Here is a 12,445-nt window from a genome sequence, read left to right as displayed (position 1 = left end):
TACTTTCTTTTCCCTTCTGTTTTCTGTGCTCTGGCATTTGTTAAGGCTCAATCTTACTTTTACGAACTAGCAACTTGTTTTTTTATAAATCCTCAATTAACACTTTTTAAAAAGGTTGTAGGACAAATTTCTGTCATTTATCTATTTAAAACTTCTTTCAGCACCTATTCCTGTGGATAGGAATAGTCTTGAGGCCATAGAGAGCTCAGGGCAGTGAGAAAAATATTGGTTTGAAAGACTAGAAAGTATTAACTAGTTGGAGATTAGTTGGAGCAGCAGAATGGATCGATATAATGGAGTTCCCTGTGTTTGTATGACTTCAGTATCCAAGTAAATGGATAGGACAGTGGCCCACAACCTTTTGGGCACCAGGTATTGGTTCCGTGGAGACATTTTTCTACGGAATGGAGGGAGTGTGGGTTCATGTCTTGCCTGCATCCTGCAGATAGGGCTTCCTTGTTTGTGCGGCTCGGTTTCTGGCATGCCTTGGGATGGTGCTGGTCCATGGACCAAGGGGGGGGGGGGACCCCTGAGATAGGAGATTTAGATAAATCAGAATTTATCTAAGGCATTTGATATATGGCATTTTTGTCCCTTTAGTGATTTGTTCATGTTGTTGTTGTTGTTGTTGTTGTTGTTGTTGTTGTTGCGGCTGTTGCTGCTGCTACTACTACTACTACTACTATGACTACTACTACTACTACTACTACTACTACTACTACTACTACTGTACTATTTTTTATTAAACTTAAAGGAAAAAAATAGAATCTGAGGCACCTGGTCAATTATTTCACAGTTTTGCATTGCAACAATTATTCGTGAGGGGAATGTAGGATTCAAAACACCAGGAGAATAAAGAAAGGAAGTCCTTCTAGGTTCATGTACAACCAGTATGGAATATGACAGAGTTGAAAGTAAATAGCAAAGCTCTATGCCTGTTTCTAAAATAAGCAGAAATGATATACAGGCAGAAGGACTATATAATATGGATACCACTTTATTAGGACTTGTTTTGATTACACTTTGCATACCCCCTTGATTTTTGGAGGATATAGAGTAGCATAAAAGTATTTTGAATTAAAAGATAGATAAATCAATGATTTTCAGATTGTTGTGCAGTTAAATCCTTTGAGTCTAAATAATTTCCTTTTGGTGAAGACAACAAATTCAAACAATATTTAAAATAATGTAATTCTGCTTTCTTTATATAGTATTATGCTGTTGCAAACATTGTGTTCCCTTGTGCCTGATTTTCTCATAAAGAATCTATTACTGCCACTAAAATGGATATTTTGGAACAAGAATTTTTGTTCCACTCCCTTTTGGAAGAAATTCATTTGCAAAGCCATTTTTAACATCTGTCAGGAAATATATGACCACACTTATAATGTCTTAACTGTGCGGGCATCTTTTTATTGCTCGTGCTATTAACATAATTATCCCTTCTGGCAAGAAGCAATAATAACAAAGGAAAATTAAGGGAATTTTTCTGAATGCCATTGGTGCTTACTGTATTTTTTTTTCTTTTTAAAAAAAGAGCAATGCAAAATAAAACCAAAACTACAGACACCAATCAAACTGTCAAAATATACTGCTGATTCTACAAGTGAAATCTGCATGTAAATACAGTTATTCATATGCATTTGTAGGAATAAAAATGCATATTTATGCACATGCCCACCCTGTTGTCATATCATGTACACCTTTGATACATTTCTTATAAACTAAATTACTACAGAATTGAAAAGTACAAAGAAGTCATCCCTCTGTTGAAATGATAGCACTTACAATATCTACTGTAGTTTCAAATTTACAGATGCTTCCATAAAAAATGGGCTGCTAGACCCCGTAGTCATTGCTTGATTGCTGTAAGCTAAATGAAAGGTGAAAATTTAGTTAACTGCTGGCATATTACAGGAACTAATGCATCTCAATGTATTTTTCCATACAGTGAATGTGGTAATCGAATGAGCAGAGTTGGTGACTCCACTTTCTCTATTTTTTGTAGTTAAGAATTAGGTTTAACTATATTTCTCAACACTGTCGATTCATGCATCCATTTCTCTACTAAGATTAAATTATCCAGGTTATGATTATTTTGCCACTTCTGTTGAACTCCTACCAACATCAGGGTCACTCCTTCCAGTTTCACACAATCTGTGACTGAGTTGCCATCTGCAAGAGAATAATGAAGTTTTAAGGAAAATAATTATGAAAATAAAGCCAAAGTGAGTTGAAATATTCATAAAATGCACCACCCCCAAAAAAATCTGCTGTATGATCAAATTCCCATTAGAGTTGTTTCCACAAGACTTCTATTCCAGGTAACATAGACAGCCAGTTTGGTCTAGGAGTTAAGCCACCAGTTAGAAACTGGGTGAGTTCTAGTCCCACCTTAGGCATAAAGACCAGCTAAGTGACTTTAGGCCAGTCAGTCTCTCTCAACACAGAGAATAGAATAAGAATAAGAATAAGAATTAGAATAGAATAGAATAGAATAGAGCAGGGCTGTCCAAACTTGGGAACCTTAAGACTTGTGGACTTCAACTCCCAGAGTTTCCCAGCATGCTGGCTGGGAAATTCTGGGAGTTGAAGTCCACAAGTCTCAAAGTTCCAAGTTTGGATACCCCTGGAATAGAGAATAGAATAGAACAGAACAGAACAGAACAGAACAAATAGAATAGAATAGAATTCTTTATTGGCCAAATGTGATTGGACACACAAGGAATTTGTCTTTGGTGCACATGCTCTCAGTGTACATAAAAAGACAAGATACATTCATCAAGAATCATAAGGTACAGCACTTAATGATAGTCATAGGCAGTGGTGGGTTCCTGCTGGATCGCACCGGATCGCGCGCGCTCCCTTTCAGCGCTCCACCTGGCTTGCGCGCTCCCTTTCAGCGCTCCACCTGGCTTGCGCGCTCCCTTTCAGCGCTCCACCTGGCTCTCGCGCTCCCTTCCGGCGCTGAAACCGGAAGTACAGTCTTGCCCCGCCCCTGGCGAAGCAACGACGCCTGCCTGCGCTCCACCAGCTCGGCTGGGAACGGAGATGTTTCCTCAGCGGAGCGGAGCGCCTGAAAAGACTTTTCAGGCGCTCCGCTCCGCTGAGGAAACATCTCCGTTCCCAGCCGAGCTGGTGGAGCGCAGACAGGCGTCGTTGCTTCGCCAGGGCCGGGCAAAACTGTACTTCCGGTTTCAGCGCCGGAAGGGAGCGCAAGAGCCAGGTGGAGCGCTGAAAGGGAGCGCGCAAGCCAGGTGGAGCGCTGAAAGGGAGCGCGCGCGATCCGGTGCGATCCGGGAGGAACCCACCACTGGTCATAGGGTACAAATAAGCAATCAGGAAACATTCAATATCAATATAAATAGTAAGGATACAAGAAACAAAGTTACAATCATGCAGTCACAAGTGGGGGGGTGATAGGAATGATGAGAAGACTAATAGTGATAGTAATGAACCCTTAGTGAATAGTTTGACAGTGGTGAAGGAATTATTTGTTTAGCAGAGTGATGGCATTTGGGGGGAAAACTGTTCTTGTGTCTAGTTGTCTTGGTGTGCAGTGCTCTATAACGTTGTTTTTACGGTAGGAGTTGAAACAATTTATGTCTAGGATCACATTGTTCTTGTGATGGGAAAATAAAAGGAAGGAGCTTTGGCTTGTTTGCCATCTTGAATAATTTACAAAAATAACGGTGGGAGAAAATAATCTATATTTAATCAAACCGTTAATACTCTTAATATCTGTCATGAGTTTCTGGTGATCCCAAATCAGCAATATGAGAATAAAATGAGCAAAAATAATTCACTCATAGTATAGAGGGCTCTAATAATAATTCGATAATTTAATTGATTAAATTATTAGTGATAAGTATTCTGATAGAAATTATTTGTTCAGGAGATTTCTTAGGAATTTTGTAAATGTGGGATGTGAGAAATCTCCAGTAATTGTGATTGATGTTTTAATATAATTCCTAGAGATTTTTCCCAGTCCCCACTCTGTTGACAATTATGTTTTATTCTTATAAAAATCATACTTGAGTCAAGATAATTTGATTTAGACAAATTGAGTTTTATTGAGATTTTAAGGTACAGATTTTAATGACATTTATTCAATGTCTACCGGTGTTTTAAGCCTAACATAATTATTTCAATGATTTATTTTGTTTTACCCTGACAAAAGTATTCTACCTGCTGTTTCTTTGACATAAAACTTCAAAGAATATTCTAGAGAAGTATCTTTCAGACTTGGCAACTTAATGCTGGCTAAGGCATTCTGGGAGTTGAAGTCCATATATCTGAAAGTTGGCAAGTTGAAAAAACAACTCTACACAGTCAGTTACAGAAAGATAGGTAATACCAAAGATTTTTTAAATAATTTGTGTCTGAGGGAACTTTCTGTTTGAATCACTATTGCCTTCTGCCAGACCTTAAAATTGAAAATGATATTCTATGGCTTCCAGAAGCTAGAATCAGAGACAGACATAGTTGACAACCTCACCTTCTCCTTCAAATTATATTGTACATCCTTTCCTCCCTTGTTGGCCTTTCAGTTTCACTTCTGACTTTTATTATTTTGTGAAAATCCAATGCTGTATCCAATGTCATTAATCCATTAATACAATGTCAGAAGCACAAAGTGTGGTATTCAGTGAATTATTTCCTGTAACTGCTCTTGCATAGCTTCAACTCTCCCTAAGGCCATTGCAAAAGTGGTGTTTGAATGTCAGAAACAAAAAATTAATAGAATTCCAAGGAATCCAAGTGAAGAATGTGCCATAAAGAAGGCTGTGTGAATGTGGATTATGCAAAAGCTTCTTTCCAGTAAAGGTCAATATAAAGACTGCAAAGCTGGTGCAGTTGAGAATAGACTTCCTAGTTTTTGATTCTTGGGTCCTTGAATGGGAAAGTGGCAGAACTCCCTCATGGAAATATCAAGGTGCTGCGGGAGGGATGAGGGTGTTGCAGAGAGATGCGGGAGGCTGTGGGAAGGCCACACTGCAAGCCGTGTGCGAGTCCAGACTAGGCTTTGGATGCCTAGCACAGGCTGGGTGGAAATCAGAGGGAGAGCTGGGCAGGCCCAGGAAGGCCATGTGTGAATTTAGAGAAGTTGAGGAAGAGCTTGGAAGGCCCAGGGCAGTCTGCATGTGAGTTGGAAAGACCCTGTGCCAGTGGAGGTTGCACCCAGGTAGGAGGTGGGAATGACTTATCAGAGCAACTTGTGTGACCTTTCCTCCCGGCTTCCCCATTGACTTTGCTTGTGACAAGCTAGTAGGGAAGATCACAAATGGTGATCACATGACCTGAGATGTTGTACTCGCAAGCTAGGCATCAAAGGACCCAAATTGCGATCATGTGACCCTGGGGATGCTGCAATGGCCAGAATTTTAGGGTCACACATTCATTTTTTCAGCACTGCCATTACTTTGAACAGTCATCGAACTAATAGACATAAGTCAAGATCTACCTGAAGTTCTTTCCAGAAACATGAGTGTTGATTGACATGAACTATTCTGCTTTGATAATCCATGCTAACTTTCCAAACTTCCTAGAATTTCCTCTGTCCCCAGACCAGAGGTGGGTTGCTGCCACTTCAGCCCGAATTGGCTGAACCAGTAGTAGCTCCCAGATGCTTCTGCACATGTGCAGAAGCGTCGCACGCACAGGAGCGCAGCCGAACCGGTAATAAAAAAATTAGCAACCTACCTCTGCCCCAGACACATAGAGCAGAAATCAAATCAAATCAAGCCTTTATTGTCAACGCACAACATGTGTAGAATGAAATTGAATGAGCCTCCCTTGGTGCAGCCCACCCCCACCCCGAAACACAAAATAAATAAAAGAAAAAGAAATCACTAAACCCAAATAAGTAATAACTAGCACACATTCCCATATACATATATGTATATAACATTTATGTATATAACATATAGAATATTTGGCTCCCTTGTTTATTCGGCAGTGAATTTTTTCCTCACCATTTTCAAGTCCCAAATTATCTCAGTGAAAAAATGAACAATTATGTCTTCCAGCTTCATCCAGTTATACAGTTAACTTAACAAAATTTTATATATACATTTATTTTGTGTTACATTTTTATTGATAAAGAAATGAAGGAAAACTAGTATAGATATTTCAAGCTATTTAGCTCTCATCAGCTGGCCATACCCTTCTAGGATGCGAACTTGGGCATATTAGGCATATTGGGCAGTTGTAGTAACCTCTAAGCCACAAGTTCTCCTCACTTTATCAGCTGAACAAGGGGGGAGATTAAGTGTTTTTTCTTCTGTCAGATTATCTGGTCTACCCAAATATGGGAGGGAAGTGTGTGTGTGTGTGTGTGTGTGTGTGTGTGTGTGTATAATATTATATAATATATATGTATTATATAATTGATTTTCCTACAAAAATCTTTATTTGCACAAATCAAGCATGTTTCATTATTAAACTGGCTAATATTTTAAAATTGTCAAACATGTCTTGCCTTTATGCCTTTTCAGGGAATAAAGTTTATGATTTTAAGTACTTCTACATGCACATAACTGCAAATGATTGTATTTCTCTATATTCTTTTATTGTTTTTTTTAATCAAACAGTACACATCTGGCAGTTAGACTGGTTTTAAATTAATGTAACTATTGTTGAATAGATATATAACTATTCAAGTTACAAAAGTATTAACTATTTGTTAATACTGTTAATAATGTATTTGTTAATACATTCTTATTTGTTGTGCTTTTAATTTCAAATGCCAGGCAAAATTGCAATACTGTAACTAAATTAAACCAAAGCTATTGTTTTTTTTTCTCTTCTAAATAAATAAAAAGAATGTGTCTTCTTTGTTTTCCAGCTTCAAAGAGGACTGGATTAGAGACATGGCACAAACACGCTGTTCTGGAGAATACGACTTACAAAATAAATCAGCTAGAACTAGTAATGCACTTGCTAAACCTTTGGTCCCTGGACATAATGGTGGTGTACAGAGGATCCATACAGTACATGCAGTAGCCGTCTACGGGCAGGATAAAGATATACTTGGAAAATTGCATACTCACTTACCTGGATAAACAGCCTCAACTGTTAAAAGTCATCCCGGACCAAAGGAAATTGTGAATACACATGCTTACTGAATGTGCCTTAAAAACAACATTAAAATAAATGTCTGTCTCTTATATATCTGTTGCGGTATATGTCTGACTATAGCTATAATTTAGCAAATTTCCCAAAATATGGAAAACTAAATTCATTTTCACAAAAAAGCAAAATAAAATGCATTTTTGATATTTATCAGGGCAGCGCATGCTTAAAAAACAATTAGGAAGAAATTACTTGGATTTGCACAAGCACAGCACCTCCTTTCATTAAAGAAGCACAACTTTATTCCATGTGAGCTTCAGTAAAAGGTGCTGGTGCTTTAATGAATGGGACAGAAGCTGTACTCTGTTCCAAGGCACTTTGGAATTATTTTTAATGTTTGTGCATACCTGTAATTTCATACCAAGCTACCGTAGAAACACTTTGCTTAAAAAATTTAAAAGGGATGACATCAAGAAAGGAATTGTATATTGTTTTAATATGTGCTTTAATGTTGGCTCTTAACAGTTTGTACCTTTTCTGCATGTGACCATCCTGATGATAGTGAGAATGAATTCTAACTGCACATTTAGTTTACCTTCTCTTTCTATATATATATCAAAGAAGAAAAATGTATTTTTTCATAAGAAGATGAAATTAAAACAAATAAATATATATTTTAATGAGAAATTGGTCAAGCAAACATGTTGGTTCGGTGTCCAGGTTGCATCTTCTATTTCAAGTCCTTTATCATGTGTCCTATTTGAGCTGTGGTGGCACAATGGTTAGAATGCAGTACTGCAGGCTAATTCTGCCGACGGCCAGCAGTTCGATCCCGACTGGCTGAAGGTTGACTCAGCTTTCCATCCTTCTGAGATCGGTAAAATGAGGACCCAGATTGTTGGGGGCAATATGCTGACTCTGTAAACCACTTAGAGAGGTCTGTAAAGCACTGTGAAGAGGTATATAAATCTAAGTGCTACTGCTATTATTATTGTTAGAACTTAGATACCACTCTTCCGTTTACTGAATGTCACAGCAGCTAATGTAAAAATAAAGCAAAATTCTTTTGAAAACAAAAAACAAAGCAAGTGCAGCAACCTAATTTCAAAGCTAATAAGTAAAAAAAGCTGCCATATCAATCAATTGAAACTGAAATTACCTACTGGTGCCTTCAATAAAAAAAATCATAGGGTGCCTAAAAGGGATAAAATCAAGGTTATGTGAAAAAGAGAGAACAGCTTATTTTTTAATAGCCATGCAATTATCCTTTGAAGCACAGCTTCTGGTGATTATCTTAATAGAGGAGCTGGTTTGTTCTTACAGGTACAAGAATAAAGATTGTGAGAGAATAACAATGCTGAGATGCCACCCTTTGATTTTTAAAAGTATTCAGTGATAATGAATTCTAACAAGTCAACAATTAAAACAAAAACAAAAAAATTCAACAATGGACAATACGAAGAAAAAACAATAAGGCAAAGGATAGGAAAGGAATAGAAAATCCACACAATTATGTTTCACTACTTATTTATTAGATTTTTATCCTGTTCATATTATTTTATAAGTAACTCAAGGTAATGAAAATACCTAATACTCCTCCTCCTCCCACAGCAACTCTGTGAGGTGATTTGGGCTGAGAGAGAGAGGGACTGGTCTAAAATCACCCAGCCAGCTTCATGCCTAAGGCGGGACTAGAACTCACAGTCTCCCGATTTCTAGGCCAGCACCTTAATCGCTATATGAAACTGACTCTCACAGATCCTAGTGCCAACTCATCCTCGTGAAAGGCCCGGATCAAAGGTTCTAGCAGAGGAGTCATTCAAAGTCTCAATGTCATATGGACCAGGGCTTTTAGGTTGCTCCATGGAACCCTAAGACTCTTCAAAAACTTGATGAGTTTCATGAGAGTCTAATGACACAATGAAAAAATTAATTTAGAACCATAGCATCATAGGACTGGAAGAACTTTGGGTGTCTTTTAGTCCACCCCCACCCCCGCCCAAGGCTGGAATCCTTAATACCATCCAGGACAAAACATGATTTAGCCTCCAAAGTCTTCTCTGCATTCTTTCTATGCCCTCAGCATTTTTTCTGTATTGTGTTTTAATTTACGTATGATTTTGCAACTATTTTGGCAGCCTAATCATAAGAAAAAAGCACAGCCTAAACGTAGTAATAGAAGGAACAATCATAAGTAGCAAAGATCAAATATCTAGGAATAAATGTTCACCAAAGATGTATAATGGACAAAGAGATTCACGTACGATGCAATAAGGCAAACCAAGAATGGGCAGCATGCTCCACTCCTACAACATAAGGCAGTACCAATCAGCACAAAGAAGCATCTCATATAAGGCCTACTCATCCCCACCCTATGTTACCAGGGCCAAACATGGACATTTACAACAAAACATAAACAACAGTTAGTCACCACAGAAATGAGATGTTTGAGGAAAGTTCCTGGAGCGACCAGAAGAGATAAACTCAGAAATGAGACCATAAGAGAAAGAATTGGCATATCAAAAAAAAACAGTAAATAAAGTGGTTTGCTCACTTGGAGAGCATGTCGTGGGAGTCTTATGCCAAACAATGCAAATGCAAAAGGAGGAGAAGGTCAAAGAACACAAGGCAGACCCAGAAGACGGAGCGACAACATCAAAGCTACACTACAACAGCATCAAAAAACAATGAGGCTGCCAGAAGAGCAAGAGCCAAAACTTTGTTTCTCCCCTGATACCTAAAATGGTAAAAGAGGAAGAAAAGAACTCATAACTAGTAATTTCTTTTTTTTTTTAAAGTCTTACTGAATCTGAACAACATCAATTTTCTGCACTAAAGTGTTGCAGTTATTATAACCATCTTGCAGGTGTTCTGCCTCCAAGTCAGGATTGATTCCCGATGACTGCCTGGCCCTGGACATGTCCCTATAGTTTTCTTAGCAAGAATTCAAAAGCAATTTTCCTAAGATGGGACTGGAGCTCATGGTCTCCTAGTTTCTAGCCTGATATCTTAACCATTACACCAAACCTATTGTTGATAGGGAATAATAAAAATGAAGAGAGACTAAAAAAAAAAAAAGGATGTCCATGTTCATCAGAAAAATTGACCTCAAAACTCCTTGTTGCTTAGCTACTACTACACTACATGCATCTTTTACATATAGCAGAGAAAACAGGAAGAGGTGGGCATGTAAAAACTAGCAATAGAGTGAAGACAGATAATGCTTAGGGAAGTGGCTGCTGGGGCTTCGTAGTGGGTTTTGTTGTTCAGCATGTGGTCCCAAAAAGAGCAATAAACAGAAAAGCATTTTCAGCTAGAGAACAGTCTCGATCCCCAACAGAGACAGATAGGCACAAAAATAAGTAATACAGCACATTCCTTTTTTAAAAATCCAAAATAGAAATAATAACACCAACAATAATCAGAAACAGCACAAAGATACCAAGCCTTAGGAAAGCAGTAGATTTACAGAAGGAATATTATTAAAACAGTAAGATTTATTTAAGCAATTTCCATCCTGCAAAGTATAAGGTGCTTTATAAAGAAATTGCATTCAGAAAATTTGGTGATGATTATCTTCTGTTTCTCCTGTAAATATATTTTGTTTATGATAATGATGTCCCTGGAGCTTTAATTATTGCCCATGTAGGAAATTATGTATCATTTAAAATATGCATAAGAAAAATGAAAGGAAATGAGTAAACCCAGCAAACATATAAACTAACATATTTAGGGAATTATAGTCTTCCCGTTCTTATCTGTTAATGAATTGGAGCAGGCTGTCTTGTAGATTGCTTTAATGTGCAGAATAGCATGCAGTTCTAGAACTGTATGGTTCTACCAGTTCTACCTCTAATTGTCTAGTGGTAACAACAGTCAATAATGCTATGTGCACTTTCAATACCTCCACTGCCCCAGCTTCTACTCAACCTGTTTTAATGGGCATATCTTGTTTGCATGACATAACAGTATCACAAGAGAGACAGGAAGTGATCACAAGTAACAGTATTGTTAGGAGCCTCCTGTTTTTATCAGGCTCACCTAGACAGTTTTAGGACCAAAGCTAAACAACACACTATATAGTAAACTCTGAAGGTGATACTGATGCAAACTCCAGCTTCAGATATTCAATACTCCCTATGCCACCAATAAGAATTCATTGAATGTAGCGCAAAAAATCTACAAATCTTACGATTGTCGTTTAATCCCACACTCTGAAGGTAGCAAGCTGAGTTCCCAAAGTTTGGAATAGCACTGTCAATTATTCCCATATTCTAAAAATAGCGAGCTGAATTCTCAAATGGCATTAACTCAGTATTTTCCTTCTAGGCTACTCTTAGTAACTTAGCTCATTGAATAATTGATTATGTGGTCCCTGTTCTGCCTCTACCTTCACTGTCTGAAACATTAGTATGTCTTCAGTGGTGCCTCTTGTCTCTTGACCTGGAAGATCAGGTGGGTTTAAAGGATCCTCTTCCCAGATAAGTGAAAGTTGTTTTTTGTTACCTCACCGATAAAATACCTGTCCAGAGATTCTTTGGGGGAATCGTCTTTAAATTCCAGGAATCTGAAGGGGCCATTAATCCAGTCCTATGTTTGAGTCCATTCATGGGTTGTTTACAGGTACTCAATTTTTCAGAGTACTTCCAGGATTTAAGAACATTTTGCTCATGAAGCAGATGATTTCCCACACATCTAACCATTTTATTTAATGGCTTTTATCTACCTACAAATCGTACAATTTTAGTTGGTTATTATTATAATTATATTTCTATGCAATTGAGAACAGAAGGATACTCTTTATTTTGAGGGTGCATCATAGAGGGAATGTTATCTCTCTTTTTTAAATCTTAATCTCTAATTTGGAGTGTTCAATATAAATATTGCTACTTGGTTATTAATTGCAACTTTCTTTTTAGTCGATTAAGTGCTTTTAACTGGGTAATATAACTTAATAATTAATTAATGGAAAGGATTGTACTATAGAAGTATTACTTTCAAAAATTAATGTATGACAGCATATTTTAAAACATTATTCCAGGAAAGAGAAGGTTTGCTGTGGGTATATCATTGTTTTGTCAACAGTATGCCAGTAAACCTTCAGTTAATCTCATTTTAAGCATATAAGGATGATTGAGGATGGAAGAAAAACAGCGTACAGTGAGGCTGGACAACTTTCAATAAAAATAACTACACGTAGGATTTTAAAAACCTGAATGAAACCCAAGGGCAAAGAAATACCATTGGGTTACACTTACCCTCCCTTCCCTGAGCAATGTATTTTTCCAAGGGCGAAAAAAGGACCCCTGGTGGCCAAAACTTTAATAAGGTGACATTCACATTTTACTTTCACTTTTCCATAAACTCGTCA

The 12,445-nt window shown here is 37.6% G+C and overlaps 1 protein-coding gene across 2 annotated transcripts in view; it reads left to right on the top strand.

Annotated features, from left to right (window-relative positions):
- SUSD3 (sushi domain containing 3) overlaps positions 1 to 7,782 on the top strand; it is a 57,473-nt gene extending 49,691 nt beyond the window's left edge. The window contains exon 5 of one of the 2 annotated variants that reach the window (XM_081936463.1): positions 6,848 to 7,782. In XM_081936463.1, coding sequence (XP_081792589.1) covers positions 6,848 to 7,064 — 217 coding nt within the window. In that variant the 3' untranslated portion in view covers positions 7,065 to 7,782. The remainder of the gene's footprint in view (positions 1 to 6,847) is intronic. The other variant, XM_081936462.1, reaches the window with a different exon arrangement.
- The last annotated feature ends 4,663 nt before the right edge of the window (positions 7,783 to 12,445 follow it).

This window comes from Natrix helvetica (assembly GCF_964273705.1).
Source record: "Natrix helvetica genome assembly, chromosome: 1".
NCBI classification, from domain to species: Eukaryota; Metazoa; Chordata; class Lepidosauria; order Squamata; family Natricidae; genus Natrix; species Natrix helvetica.
Note: the sequence above shows the minus strand (reverse complement) of the source record. Positions and strands in the feature narration are given on the sequence as shown.